Genomic DNA, 16,180 nt, shown 5'->3' with positions numbered 1-16,180 from the left:
TAAGTTTCCGTTTCGCTGCGAAACTGCTCAAGAGCGAATGAAGAGGGCGGATCAGGTAGATTAGAAACGCGGGTTTAAGCATCATTCAGATAGAGGATCTCGTGAGAATCCAAATGGACGTTAGTTGTAGCGGTCCAAAGGTCAGTAGTAGGGGGTGATTGTTTTGCGGATTCCTAGCTAGCTATACCCTGCTGATTTATAAGCCATCGTTGACGGAAGCGAGATATATTGAACGCAGCTCCTGAAAGTGTTCTTGTGCAGGAGTCACATTCATTATTAAGCTTGTGATACGTGTATATAAACGATAACATAATTACTGAGTTGTGAAAATCTGAGCAACCAAGCCGACAAGAAATCAAAGCCTTATGAAATAAAGCCAGACAGATGCTCAATTTCTCAGTAGACTCATGTCCCATATAATGAAGACCACTCATGAACGAAGGCCGATTTTCACCCTCCCCAACAGTGAGTTTTACAGGAAGAATAATTGCTTGTTTCTGATTTCGAATTTGTGGTCATTTTTAGCCAACATTTTGGAAATCCTCATTTTGTCGGCTTGCATCCCGTAACTCAGCGTCCGGAATGCTCTCGTTTTTATTTTTCGGTAAGCGTTGAGGTCCATGGCCCTGAGATGTAGTCTCTTGTCTGAAAAAAATCATGGATTCTCAGTGTTGGTAAGGGCATATACCTGGACTCATTACGCAAAAATCTACCTGAGGACGCTTGAGAATGACTATCTAGAAGAATGGCATCCTTAGGGGATCGTGCTCACCGTATCGGCGCCTGCTCAAATGACCATCAATTACAACCTTGATGTAGTGGACGGACCCGAGTGCTGTCATACTTCCACGGACTATATTGGCTGAAGCGTCGTTCCTCAGGTTTTGACGGTGCTAGAGAAGGCAATCGCTTGGTTTCACGAGTTAACTGGACCACACGTCTGATAATGTCGCTAATCCTCGATGTGTCCAGTCTCGAGGTCCCCATCCAGGGGGCGGCAATGGCTAGCGTAGCGGAGTTTGCTGGCAATGGCTTTCATAGCTCGCTGCCAATTCATTGTTTGACCTCTCTTTGCTCGTTTCCACCATTCATTTGGTTATGCGAAAAGAACCGGTCGACTGGCCTACGTAGCACGTGATCAAGTCAGTACAACCTATGGAGTGTGATCAGTTCATCTATTATGGATGAGTTACCTCTTCCGAAAACCATTCGATGTACTTCAGCGTTACTGATCTGGTGTTCCCAACAGATGTGGGCAATGCTCTAGAAACATTGGACGAAAGTCTTGAAAGTCTTTTGACGTTCTGAGAATGCAGCGCCCAGGTTTCTGACCCGTACAACCATATGGAGCGCACTGCAGCTGTTATATCTGCTGATTCGTCGGCCTGTGGTATCTGCTGCTGACCCGCTCCAGTGCCTAGTGTCGGAGAGAAAAGGCTCACGGAAGGGAACACAATAGCTATATTCCAACAAACTGGTTGCGAGAGCGCGAGTGCGGAAAGTACAACGGCCTCAAGCTTTTTATTGGAAGGACACTGTCTGAACTTGGTCCAATGCTGACGCACGCGGTCTGGCTTTAGTACGAGGCAGCGACGTGCTGCATATTGCGGAGGCGTTGTCTAACCTTGATCAACGCTGACTCGCACTGTCTGGGTTCGATACAAGGCTGTGACGCGCTGCATACTGAGGCGGCGTTGTCTGTCTGGTCAACACCCAGCGGAGCTGAGAGTCTCCGTAGATTCCGGGCATTCAGTGGTTGCTTTCAGGAAGCTGACCTTCCTGATAGCAGAATTGTAATCGCGACCGTTAACGAATAGGCTGGTGTCACGCCCACAGTTGACACAGGTTCAAGAACGCCGCTCTGTCCGGATGGAAATGTCACCATTCACGAGACCACCGGGACTGATACACCTACCCCAGTAGACAAATTTGTTTCCTATCTCAATCAGCTCATTCGCGAGCATGAGGTCGGTGTTCGAGCCAAGCGCTGTATACTTATGCAAATTACTTATATGGTCGACTTTGTCTGCTACTGATTAGAAACAGTCGTTTGTGCTGAAATGTTTTTCAGAGTACCGAGCAACAAACCCGTCGTTTCCAACGATCGATTCGTTGACCCCATGCCTGAGTCTAGTTGACCGAATACCTTTCGTGCTGTTGAGGCCTTCTGAATCTCCTACATTTCGTTATCTATAAGCGGTGTATCGTCTCCCAAACTCGTCACTATTCAATGATTGAAAGATAACCATGCACGACTAACGTTATCGATAGGCTTCCTTCTGGCTGTACTGGGAGCTGCCGACAAGTTCATTTGATCATACTGAAGGGATCAGAAAAATGGTTGAAAATGCCATATACACTCATTCTTCGAGAACCCTCGTCACCATTCGATCCACTCATGACCCACAGATTTTGAGTGAGGTCAGTTCCGTGCTGGCGAACGACAGAAGCCTTGCGGATAGTTTGGGCTGGTCACCCTCAACATTCCAGCCTGTGCAAAAAAATAGACGTGTCCGTCTAAACTATGGCACGGTCAGAACTTAGATTTGCATCCAAACACCACGAATCACTGATTACACGAGTTTCTCGAAGCACAGTACGCATAGCAGGGAAGATGGTGCAAAGCTTGCGTGGTTCCTCGACCTAGTGTGTGGAAATTACGGGCGCCATAAATGACAATAAGAGACGGGTCCGTTGGACTTGTGACATTCTCGGTTACCTCACTGCGGTATATTGGTTGTGAGCGGCAGCTAAGTTTTCCAAAAATGCCTGTTTCAAGAGCTGGAAACGGTCGTTTTCGAAGGTTGATTATGCATCACAGTCGTGCAAGAAGAAACAGCGTTTAACCTACTTCACCATGTGATTCTGGTGGTCTGGCAGACAGCAATACACATTCGAAATCCCCTGGAAATGCCTGTCAGACCGTAATTGAGCAGCTGAACCACTTGGCAGCAAGGGGCTGCCTTAGCCCCTCAGGCAAAAGTGTGACGCAGAAATTAACATTGTGTACCATATACGTGCTCGGAAATACATCGAGCTCTCGCTCGTTTATTACAACCAACAGAAATGTCACTACGTCAGCAGGGAACAAGGTTGGTTTTACTTCGTGACAGCGCTCGGCTATTGCATGTGATGGGGTTGGCACACGATGCCTGTTCAACAAAAGCCTCCCCGCATTGACTTACAGAGCTTATGAAAACACAGATGCGTCATATAGAGAGAAACGGACCTTTTGAGTGTCGTTGCAGCGGTCCTCATATAATATTTAGATTGGTAGTCTTGTGTGGGAAACCTAAATTCATGGTGCGAAGAGCCAAGAAAATCATCAAAGCCGATTATGTTTTGCCTACGCAGACGTACTAATGATTTTTGTCTCGGTAGGGAAATCACAACTCAATAGGAATTGCAATTGAAAAGTGAAATAAAGTGCGCAGCGGCTTCCTATGCCCTTGTTTCCAAGACATCCAATTCTGAGGCCTCTATTTGAAGGGTGAGATGGTCGAAGTGGTTAGAGCGCGAATTTACTGACCGGAAGGTCCGTGGTTCGAATCTGACCTATGCCTCTCGACTTCCCCTGTCTAGGCTTGGGCAACCATGGGGTGGCATGGCAGTTGGGCACCGAAAGGGTGCTACAGCTGAGCGATTTGAAGGTCCAACCTTTGCCACCAAAATGGCAACCGATGGTCTCATCCATCTGGGCCAACTAAGCCAAAATCAAACTTACGCTCCGTGTTTTTGACACAATACAGTACAACAGATAAACAGAAGTAAGGAACTGTGGACACAGTACCTTCTGTGGGGCATGCGCGAGCGCTTTCTAACCGGTGTACTGATCAAACCGGTCCAGCCTAATCTGAAAATGTTCACGTCGTACTTCACGGACTATATTGTACACAAACACGCGTACAATCGTACAATCTGTGAAGTAAAACCCAAACTTTTCGGAATAGACTCGGCCAGTTTAATCAGCGCTCTGGTTGAAAACAGTGGTGAGATACTATGATCAAGCAGGAAAAGCGGGTTTCGCATTTAATATAGGAAGATGACCGCCATAACGAACCGTTTCCCGAGTCGTTCAACAATCATAAAAATTGCCGTCTCCTGCACCAGCAGTTCCAATTCAAACATTTCTCAGCTGCAACGATATCCGGAAAGTTCACATCCTTTTCAAAACCTACCTACCACTGCAAAGAAACCCCCTCTGTGAACAAAAGAACAAGTGAAACTTTCTATCAGAAAATAGGTTTATTGAACAGTTGTACAGTAGGAAAACGAAAAATCACCAGTTTTCAAAGCAACTTAGTCTTTTTCAGCATCATCTGAAATGTCGTCATCCACTATGGTTTCCAGTCGGTGGCCTGAGCGACCGGAACGGGAAGCTTTCGGCTCAGGCATCTTCTCACCAAAAGCTTCCAACTCCTCGTGCAGAGACATCATGTTGGCTGCCAGACTGTTGGACCAAACAGAGATGGGTAACTTCTCAATCTCATCTTCGTCGTCGGACTAGAGATGTAAAGGAGAAGAGTGATTCGTCCTGAGTATGAACCTTGAGAATTCTAAAAGCCCGGTTGAAGTTTTAGTCTGTTGCGAGCATCGAATAACCCTAAAGACTTTATCGTGACGGAGAGAATGAACGGCTTGGCTTCGTTATAACCAATATACTCCTATTAGATCACCCATTTCGTGTTGTAGTAGTTGCACTCTAGGGCATATGCATTGCTGCAACCGGGTTAGTAAACCATTAGCACCCTGTCTGAAGCATTTCAAACTATCAACACAGCGCTTGAATTCACTAGTTTCAGCTGTATGTCAACGCCTATGGGCACAACGCCCCAACACAGCCTGGCAATTCGTGACCGTAAGTGATGGATGCATGACTTCTGACTGAAAAGCCAAGGACGAGATAGGCATGCACTCGCTTCAAAGCATCATCTGTTCCGTGTTTCACGCTACCACCTTGATAATTTTGCACAACTAACGTTTCACGGAACAGTACTATGCCGACATTCGTGCATTTTGTGGAGTAGGCGACTATTAGGTAGACTGCGCTAATAGTCATGCCAGTCGGCCTACCATTATCATAATGCACCTCTTAACATCAGAAACACGAGGATCCTATTCTGAAAAACACCCCGCCGACAGGCCACGTACATGCTTTCCTTTTATGTCACAATTCACTCACAATCCAGCGTAACAAAACCTCGAATGGGAAGTCGTTACAGTGAAAAAATTGCTGTTGAAGTCTTGCACCAAAATAAGGGTTAAGGAAAGGCCTTAATACTACAAGGTTATGCAAAACTACACACCTTCAGAGATGAGGACACTCGTGTGGGCACGAAGCCTGTATACAGAAAGCAGGACTACCACAAAACATCAGGTCTAAGCCTGATGAACTTACATACTTACTTCGTAATCGGCGTACCGGTACTTTTGTAAAACGGCTTTGCGGACGGCTGCTCTCTCCTCTTCCATAGCTTTGAACGCAGAACCACGCCACCGTTGTAGCAACTTGTTGAGCTCGATCGCAAAGGGATCAGGAGGGTCGGTCTGAGCTTCCCTCAGACATCTTTCACCTGCCTTAACTGCAGCATCGAACTCGCCAAGCGCCGCATGAGCCTGGAAAGAGAGAAACTTGGCACACTCACACCTGGGCAAAAGATGCCATGTGGTCAAATTGGTTGGAACTGCAGAAGTTAGGAGAAACTGTTTAATAAACTGCTTGAGCCTCACAAAGTAACAGGGTTCTCCAATAAATCGCTGAAAGAGGTATAAATTCGCTCCGACCAATTAACTACGTTGCAGAGAGGAATGCTTAGTACCACTTCTCCCTGGCGTGCTGTTGGGAAGCTGCAAGGTTACAGATACATTCACTTCACAATGCGACTGTCAAGCATCTCAACACTCGAAATGCAAAGAGCTTATCATTTATCCAACACATTACTCGCATATAAACATGCAAATCTTCTGATATTAATGCATGACTGACACGCGCTGCAAGCGCACTGGACTCAACCCTAGCTACAAGCCTCCCAAATTAAATTTGGTTATTCATGTTAACCTTTGGGTTTCTATCGGGACTAGAACGTTTCCACGGAGCTATCTTGGGAGACCTTAGAATAATACCGAGACACTAAGTAGCTCAAATTATCGATTCTCCTCAGGAATCTGATGGACAGAATGCTTAGAACCGTGCAAATTTTAACACCTGGTTGCTGAAAACGAAGTCGTATAAATCAAAATCCACAGCCCTCCTAAAATATTTGTTAGACGTACGGCCCAGAGGCAAACTAACTAGATAGATCATGTGGTCGCGTGGACCAATGAACACGAAACATATTATCTGGCTGAGTCCAGAAATATGGCCTCATTTCATCAACAAAACTGACAGAAACCATACAACTGGTTCCCTCTGGCGGGACTGCTTTGAGTGGCAAAGCTCATTCAAAAGGACCACCTCTAGTTGGTCACTCGAAGTGATTTATTCAGACGGGACAATTTGTTTCAAAATACAAACATCCTTGGACCTCCAAAAATGTCCCCATGTTTCAATCGCACATTCCTTCAAAATTGTAAGAACTGAGTGTAAATTCATCTACCGAGGACTGATTATTATTGGGTGGGAGAACAATAAAATTCCCCATCAAAGCTTCCGCATGAAACAATAGAACTCACCACAAGCGAAAACCACTGGTACATTGGAATAGCATGTAACGGACAGCTGGGAGCCACAGGCACAAAAACAATACCGTCAGCCAATCGAAGCCCAGCGACCATTGGTCCAAACCTCACTCACTTCAAAAGAACCGCATACTACCGACACTCCTAGCAAGGAAGCAAGTTCTGTGTACATCAACTCGGATTTGGACGAAGAAATCCATCGCAAAGCCCAGGTGCTCATCAATGAAACGTCTGTCTATTTAAAGGACCATGTCAACCTATTGGATGAATGGGATGTAAACACTATGCCATTGATTTATGCGTTTCCATTGAATTTATCTCCTACTGGCCTAGTATGTACGATACACATTCACTCTCATTATTCCAAGCGACAAAACACTGGCTTACCTTGGCCAGTCGAAACCAGCTCTTCATATAGGTCGGATCTAAGTCTATGGCACTTTGGCAGTACGCAATGCACTTATGGATGATCTGACGCATACTTTCAGAGTTAGCTTCATTTTGGCCGACCGAAGCGACAGAGCGCAATAAACACAGCGCTGCGTTGGCAAAGCAGAGTGATAGCAATTGGCGGGCCTCTGGCGTGGGAGTTACGGTGGAAGCGACCTCATTCTGATCATCGTTTGGTTTGAGCACACTCACACTTCCTTGAAGAAAACCTATACCGTGTTTGTAGGCACGTAGCGCCCGGACATACTGTGAAGCCTTTAAGAAAATAAGGAAAGAATCGAAAGTAAACCATAGGATTAGGAATTGGTGAACACCGAAGCTGAAAAACACGAGTAACCAACACTACGAAACAATCCATTCCGATTAAATGCCCAATAAGTAGTCAAATTTCGGCATAAAGAGTTTCGGCCATTAGTTTTGTCGGAGTCTAATAGTTTCTACACATCTTAGTATGGCATTAGTGCTATCGATCCGTGCATCGTCACGTCGTCCGGTACGTAACTTTTTCATAAAACTCACCGTCCCCATCATTCATTCATAAAGTTCAACTTAAGCAATCCCTAACTTTTTTTATTTCGAGAACAATGAACAACCTGTGAATATTTTAAAGGAAACAATTTCCATGACTACTTGATCTACAGTGCGAACTTTCGGTTCACCCAAATCCTACTGTAAGTAGGTGATACTCAGGGGGAAACAGAAAGACACCAGTGGTAGTGGACAGCTTGCTGTACAACCTTGGCTCCGTTTCGCTCGTTGAATAGAGCGGATTCAAAAACAAACCAAAATGGCAGACCTTCCCGCATCTGTTCAAGTTGTACTATGGAAGTGAGCGATTCAAGTTTGCAGATAGATGGTGGTTTTACAGACATCGTTTAAATTTTGAACCATGAAAAAAGCTTAAATAAAACCTAAGGCAACAGGATGGGAAACACCCGGAAATTCGTGAAAGCAACCGGGTGAATATGAGCATCGGCGTTCAATCTCCCTACAGCAAATAAATGAAAACCCTATTAAGTTGGCATGCGCAGTATCAGTAACTGTTCTGAATAATGGTGATCATAGAAAAATTATTTTTTATTGCCATTTGTTTGGGTCTAAGCACTGTCTCGAAGGAAGAAGCGCTTTGGGTGCTTCCAATTGGTTTTTAACAAGTTGGAGGTACTGCACGTAATGGAAAGGTCACAAGAATGAGAAGCCAATCACCACCAAAAACCTACCTGAATGAGCTTGTTACCCCGATTTTTCATAACCTTTGCGACATCAAGCTTCTCAGACTCGGACATCTGCCAGAATTTTTTCAGCTGAACGACACGCATGAGGGAGAACAGGAATAAGGTGCGCTTACCTTCTGGATATCCTGAAGATGGACTGTAAGTTCCATATCTAAGTCTTCAGATTCAGATAGATTTAGTGTGCTTCGTTCAAAACTAGTCAGGCCAGACATTGTAGAGGAATGTGCCACACATCGCTCATTGAGCTGCATGGTCTCCACAATGGTATCCAAAAGTTTGACAACCCCGAAATCTTCCGAATGACCGCAATCAAATACAATGGTCTGTCTATCCGATCTCGGGACGTTATTTATGGAAAATGATACTTCTGCTATTATCCGATCATGCTCACACGGCAGCCGACCGGTACCTGGAGAGATTACGGTCTTTGAGAAATGCGTCATCGAGCATTGCAAATCACGGGTGCAGTGGTTGCAAGATGTGAAGCCTTTGCAATGGTCAGTGCTGTAACCTAAAGATAAGAACTCGAATTTAAATAGCATCTTCGAAATCAGTAGATGGAACTGAACCGAACTCAGTTTATTCTGACACCAACACCAGTCCTCCCTTGTGATAGTCGCGTATTGTCAATCACAATTTGAAACCGTAACACTATCGCCAATTGGGTATGACAGATCGTCACGCATCCAATTGTCGTGAGTTGTTCCGATTTGGAACTTCCAGCAGACGATAGAGGGGATCTGTGATTACCTAAATGTGGTCTGTGAAACTTCAACAGCGATTTGGCGTTTTCAGAGGTAACCGACGGGAAGGAAACGATTCAGCAAGTAGTCCAACCATGTGAGTCGTTGACACTCCAGGACATAAATACGAATGCAGATTTACCACCGTTTTGGAGTAACTGTCTGATGTATGTGTAGATTCACAATTCTAGTTGATGGCTAATACTAACTGAATGCTCCGTTCAGTGATCTTACTTGACTCTGACTGACCGCCTGACAACGTGCTCTTCAGACTGACACGATCCAAGAGGTGACCATGTGGCCTGACAGAATGGGATACAGGAGTGATTCAACTCCCGAAATCTGGTCCTCTTAAGTTTCCTTGTGTTTAACTGGAAATGTTGCAATATTAAGTCGTCAAATAACGATGATTTTTATTCCGATTGTCCAACTAAGCATTTAGAGGTGTAGATGCCTCCGAATGCTTTCGGTAGGGAGAAATAATATTGCTCTGTTTCTTTCTTAACTCCATTGCAGAGTTTGTAACAAGAAATCCCCATGATCGTAAGGAATTGTGACAGCAGTGGCCACAGTGGTGTTGCGGATCATGATAGTAAATTATTTGGCACCTTACGTTTCCGCTAAATAGGTGCGAACGTCATAAGTACCTGTTCCATTTTTTTGTTCATCTAGAGTGGGCCCCGCATAGCCGTAAGGGTTTTTCGTGGGTACATTATATGGATATCTGCCACTGGTGACGAGCATTCCTGTACTTCAAATAGCTTGTATTTATTCGCTCTTCTTAGAATTAACCCGACAAGTGGCAGTTGGTGGCCATGATAACTGCTGTCCAAAGTATTTGGGCAAGGCGTTCTTCTTTGCCCAAGATGGTCACTTCATTCCAAGCCTTGATGGTTTCGCTCACAGATGGTTTCCGGGGACCGGTCGGACGAATCAACTGGGCATTCTCAGCTTTCTGAGCTTCTTCCTTTCCTTGGCTTTATGTGTCCACCAGACTTCACAGTCAGCTCGCACACTCACTTTCACTTGACGCCCGATGATTCATCGGGTCAGGTTATGTTCAGGGCCGGCTGGGATATTTCTCTGAGGTTTAAGCAGTGCCACTGTTAAGTCAGAAATACAGTACTCAGGAGTGCCTGGTACAGCCGGGCCACAGGCAAAACTCGCAGCACTGTGTAAAAAGTGCTCTTCCCTGTGTGAATTCACATCTGATGGAGGAGTATTTGGAAGAGACTCTAGAAGAAGATTCCGGTAAGTCGTCTAACATCCGGATGTGCCAGTCTCTCATTTGCCAGGCGATTTTTTCGTACCTTACACGGCCCTGGAAAAAGAAGGGAAAAGCGCCTCCGGACGGGCGCGTGGTGGGACTCCAAAAAATGTGTTCCGAAATGACTGGCAATCAGTTATCGATCGACGGTAACTGATACCACTGTGACCGACTTGAGTTTGTGGCTAGCACACCGTTGTCGGACACCATGTGACCAGACGACTTCGGCTACTTCAGAGGTTAGCACTGCATAAAAACAGCCTGCGGTCAGCACACAGTTGAAGCAATCCTTCACCACTGTCTACACGCACCGAGTCCAATCCACGCACTGAGCCTGCTCAGTTGTGCATTCAGATATCCAGCAACCACAATGACAGTTAAGCATTTAGCTCGCCGAAACAGTGCATTCAGGGCGTCATAAAACTTGTCTCTGATGGTGTCAGAGTTAGTCAGTTGGGGTGTAAGCAGACACGATAAACAGACATCGATCAACTTCCCCCCTTGTGAGACTCCTTCACAGACGTTGCCAGACGAACCATACTGAGGCTACCAGCAACGGGTATTCAGTCAAAGAAGTATGCTTCAGTCCAGTGAATTAGGACGATATCGACCCTGCATATCATGCCCCACCAACCTCTGGATCACCAGAGGTGCGCAGCCGGAAGTGAGAGGAGAGTGATGGGGCGGTTAGCTCAATCACTGTGTTTGCATCTTGAATTCTTGTTTCTGAGACACAGAACATATAAATGCCAAGCGGATCCAGTGTGAGAGCAACAGCAGCTTGTTGACCTGCTTGCTTCAGAGTACGTACATTGAGGGCGGCCAGATAGACTGGGCGTGGAGGCTTGAAGATTGATTCCGAGATGCTTCAGGATGTCGGCGCCGGATGACGCACAGAAGTTGCTTGGGAAAACCGTTCTAACTGCTGAGCCTACATTGAAAGTACTGATGGGGTAGGGAGGTGGAAGAAAAAGCATATGAGAGAAAAGGAAGGCGTCAGTAGTAGTGTTTTTGCTTGTCCGCCTTGTTGTATGCAACAAGTTAGGCGACCCGGATAATGGCAAAATGCGACGGCCAGTGTGGATGGGTTTATTTGTACAGCTCACGGTTGTACCTGGGTTAGGATACTTCCTGGGCGTCCACACCTAGACAGGAGGACGATTAGGGTCCTCAACCAAAGCCCTTGGCTCAAAAGCCGGACCGCAAGACAGCGGTGTTTGGCAGGAAATGCACATATATTGCCATTTCTACGGAACCCTCATCCTGGGGGACCAGGAGACTGTGTTGTCAGACCTCAACCTATTGGCCGATCTGGTATGAGGCTGCGATTGTCGTGCGGCCAAACGCTTTGCCCAGTATAGCTCAATGGACCGAAGAGGTGCCTGAGCCGTCGCACCATGGTAAGATTTAGGCGGAGTTTCACACTAACACCGCTCAATTTGACTCCTGGTTCAAGTGGTACGAAGACACGTTTAAGGCTAGTTTTTCCAAGTTTGACGACGGATAGAAAGTCAAATTATTGCTCATAAAACTCGGCACACCGGAACATGAACGGCACACAACCTTAATTCTCTCCGAGCGACAACGCAACCTTAGCCTTGATGAAACTGTCGGAACATTTTCCCAGCTATTCGAAGATCAATCCTCAATGCTCAATATCCGCTACCAATGCTTCAAGCTGGTCAAAAAAGACTATAACGACTTCACCACGTTTGCCGGTGTTTTCAATCGGTAATGGGGCGAGATGACTCGAGTGGTTAAAGCGCGAACCCGACCTCCGCCTCTAGACTTCCCCTGTCTAGGCTTGGGCAACCTGGCAGTATCCCAGCCCTCGTGCTTCCTTCGGGTAGCATGGCAGCTAGGCACCGGGTGTTACAGCTGAACGATTTTTCAATCGGGAATGAAAGTGCTTCAAGCTCAGCTCATCCACACCCAATTCTTAGCGCGTTAGATGATGCACAGCGATCAACCCATCTGCCAGCCCCTAACCATTGTTTCCTGTCTAGAATATCGCCCATAAAAATAACCACAAAGATCCCTTACTAAAGCCCACATTACTGCCATCGATGTCCCTATTGTTAAATTTGGCAACAGGTATCTTGTACTGAAACCTTGTCTTCTCTCCGTCGATGTATGTTGTATCTCCGAAACACGCATACAATAGTCCACTTCGGTCGTACACCTAAAGTCGTTTAGGGCGAGCTCGGGTCTTTCACATTCCCTCTCCGTTTTTCTAGTGATTCTGACTGATTGGCTTCTGATATCAACTGTACTCAACTCCGAGGCTGAGAGCGCTTTACTGAACTGGATCCCAGTAAACAGTCGTCCGTTCACTGTGCGGTTGTTTGGTTTAATTAAAAGTGATGCAGTTCGATGCGGTAAACGATGTTCATTTGTCGCATCAGCATACACCTCAGACTGCTCTCCTAGAACTGAGGACAGATCATACTGCGATCTGTTGCGACCAATTCGGCTAGCAAGGACGGACATAGCAATCCTGGCGGGCGATATGAATACTCCGGTTCGATTTCTTGGCCTAGAAAGAACACTGTTACGTTGTAGAGTTGAAGCCGACACCCAGCGTAGGACTAATGGAGTGTGACCGCTTCAGCTGTGTGCTGACAGTCTGTTCCTGGCCAATGCGATGAAAAATCGTTCAGCTATAACACCCTTTCAGTATCTAGCTACTATGCTACCCATACGAAGCACGAGGTCTGAGATAATGCCAGGCTGTCCAAGCCTAGGCACAGGAAGTCGAGTGGCAGAGATCGAGTTCGAATCACGAACTTTCCGGTCAGTAAATTTGCACTCTAACCACTGATCAATCTTGCTCCCTGACCAACATGAACTCCCGGCACAAACGCTCACATCGAATTACTTGGATGCCAACAAGCGCCAGTCAGTCATGGAAACGATTGGACCATGGGACTATCATTTACTGATCTGGAGCCTCGACTAGAGGTTGTTGTTTCTTCTGAGCCACGCAACTTCACTCTAATCATGCCATTGTGTGAATCTAAGTATCGCTTTGTTATGCGTCGGCATTACGCGTGCCGAAGAGCCTTTCCATTCACCAACTTCGACAGACTCAGCAGCTAAGGAGTATCGAGCTGAGCTGGCCACTAACTACTGGAAGAGCACAACCATGAGGATAACGAGGAGTGTTTGAATGTCAAATGGAAGCAGGTCAAATAAAATGTGCGCTCGGGTTTTCAGAACTGTTTTCCCGGGCGATCCGGCTTGACTAAATGAAAAATGGATATCGTCTAGACCAGCAAGTCCAAGTGCCATACCAACAATCAGCAATGAGACGGCACAGACAGATCCTTCAAACATCGGATAATCACGGGCTTGAAGGTTGACAGAGAAAGTTGGTAAATTTCGAGGGCCCAGAAGATGGCGAAGGCTCTCGCTGCAGGCAAAAGTCGCACCACGTTTCAGCTGATTTGATCAGCTAGTCAAAAGACATCATAATCATCATCACCATCATCGACAGCCTGACATCAGCGTTCAACACCGATGCTTCACTGCCGTACAACCATGACTTATTTGAAAGCCTTATTGTAAATAAAAGGATAAAGGTGGATGGGGGAGGGACTTAGTGCTACCTTATCACAATCATTCCGAGGTGCCTACACCTCCAGACATTCACTCAGGCAATCTGGATAGAAACTGACAACAAGAACGCCACTGACATCGGTTGGGAGCCATAACTTGTAGTATCTCCAAAAGACAAGTGTCAGCGAAAAGATACGCGAAAAAGACGGAACGGAAATCCACTTTCTCCGTCGCCGCCTTGAACGATGGGCTGAACATTTCGAAGAACAGTTCAGCTGGTATGCTTCAGCACCTTTGGAAGAACCCAGCAGGCCTGAGTGGAATATCGGCACTAGCTCGCAGTCAATGACAGAAATCAAGTGCGAGACATCAATCCTCCAACTCGACAAGGCGCCATGCCCGAATGGTATGGACCTCGCATTCTTTGAAGACGTTGGTGAGGTCAAAGTGAGCGGTATGGTGGCCATACTACTGGGCTGATGCTATTACCACATCGTTAACAATATGACGTTAGTTCGTCCCCTACAAATTGGACCTGCACGATAAATACCTCGTTTTCGACTGTATAGTTATACATTGTCGCTGAATTGCGTTTTAGGTTTCACTGATTTGTGTCAAAAACACTCATCACATGCATGCAGGGACCGTGTAAGTCACGGGGATTATTATTTAAAAAACGTTACACCTTAGGCAAAGACGGAGTGCGACTGGAACGAACACTTGAAAACGCTGTTGCAGTGCATATGAACCAAATTAAGGTTCTATTTTTTGTTGGAATCCTACGGAGCCTTTCGTGAACTCCTCATAGGTCACAAAAATGAAAGTCGAAAAGTTGTGGTAATAGGGATATTCAGCAGAAATATTGGTTATTGTATCTATAGATACGATAATGTCATTAAATGACACTGACTAGCGGATTGGTTATAACACTGGGTGTACCTTAAGGTACACATAATTATGCATAATTATGCAGCCGAACAGCTCATATATATATNGCACGCGAACAGCTCATATATATATATATATATATATATATAATGGTGCAAATGGATTAAACTAACTTCCCGTAAAAGTGACAACCTCGAAAACCATATAGCGTCTGCGAAAATGATCCGGGGATGTCTCCAGCTGGCGGCTTCACGAGCCAAACGCGAGCACACGATTGGTCCAGAGACTCATCTGCGCCTTTCAGTATTCACACAATGCAATCGACTTCTCGAAAGCTATGACGTACTCAAGGTTACCACCTTGTGGTATCGAATGTCTATGTCTGCAGATCATCTACATGGGTGTTTTGTTCATTCCCATTCTCAGTCGGTTCGTGATTTCGTTTTGCAACTGCAGACACAGGCAGCCAAATGTGATTACGGTGCCCAATTGGAAGACCAGCTGCATAATAGGCTCATTGCTGGCATTCAACTCCCCGAATTACAGCAGAAGTTTCTGCTCTGTCCAGATCAGAAATCTCAAACTATTTGGAAAATATGTGAGCAGTATGAAGATGTGAAGCATGTGACGAAGACTGAGGAAGCAGTCTTGTTAAATTATTCCAAAAGAAATAATCCAAGGATGCAGACGAACAACAAATTCAAATCTCGAACAGATTCTCGTGCCCCAAATCCATCAACACGTCACTTCACAGATCGTAACCCTAATCCGATGGCTCAAAAATATGGGAAATGCGAGTCTTGTGGACGAAACCATTCCAGGTAATCATGCCCCCCACAGACGAGCGAAGTGTTTTATCTGCGGTAAAACAGGACACATTCAACCTGTCTGTAAGTCCATGAAAGTGTGTCACTTAACTTCTGACCCAAGTACTGACATGAAGTCATTATCTGAAGATATTTCTACTCTTTCTCTATCTGTTTTGTTCCAAAATTCGTCACATGTTTATAAAACGTTGGTATCCGCTTCTGGTCAAAAGCATGACTTTATTGTTGATACTGCTAGTGTTGAGTCCATCATTCCACAATCAAATCTAACTGCATTCTAACCCAGTGCCGTGATAGTGCCTACAGATGATAACATTCGCGGTATCACTGGACATTCTGTACCTCTAGTTGGTAGATGCACAGTCCCTGTGAGGTTACCCCAAGGTATCTCTATCGATTGTAATTTCTTGGTTTCAACGTCGGGACCGTCGATTGCCGGACTCAAAGTTCTGCGCTCACTGCAAACCAGTATCACCTTACCGACTTTTGTGAATGAGAACGAAATCAAACAACCTATTCCTAAATGTCCCAAGC

At 45.7% G+C, this 16,180-nt stretch overlaps 1 protein-coding gene across 1 annotated transcript; it reads right to left on the bottom strand.

Moving 5' to 3' along the window:
• Positions 1–4,226: 4,226 nt before the first annotated feature.
• T265_13358 (hypothetical protein) lies at positions 4,227–14,407 on the bottom strand (the record flags this gene model as incomplete). The annotated part of the gene is made up of 6 exons (XM_009168498.1): positions 4,227–4,503; positions 5,407–5,616; positions 7,066–7,383; positions 8,349–8,432; positions 8,477–8,867; positions 14,154–14,407. 6 exons carry the CDS (start codon positions 14,396–14,398, stop codon positions 4,300–4,302), a joined length of 1,452 nt encoding a protein of 483 aa, XP_009166762.1.
• Positions 14,408–16,180: the final 1,773 nt, after the last annotated feature.

This window comes from Opisthorchis viverrini (genome assembly GCF_000715545.1).
Source record: "Opisthorchis viverrini unplaced genomic scaffold opera_v5_59, whole genome shotgun sequence".
Lineage (NCBI taxonomy): Eukaryota > Metazoa > Platyhelminthes > Trematoda > Opisthorchiida > Opisthorchiidae > Opisthorchis > Opisthorchis viverrini.
Note: the sequence above shows the minus strand (reverse complement) of the source record. Positions and strands in the feature narration are given on the sequence as shown.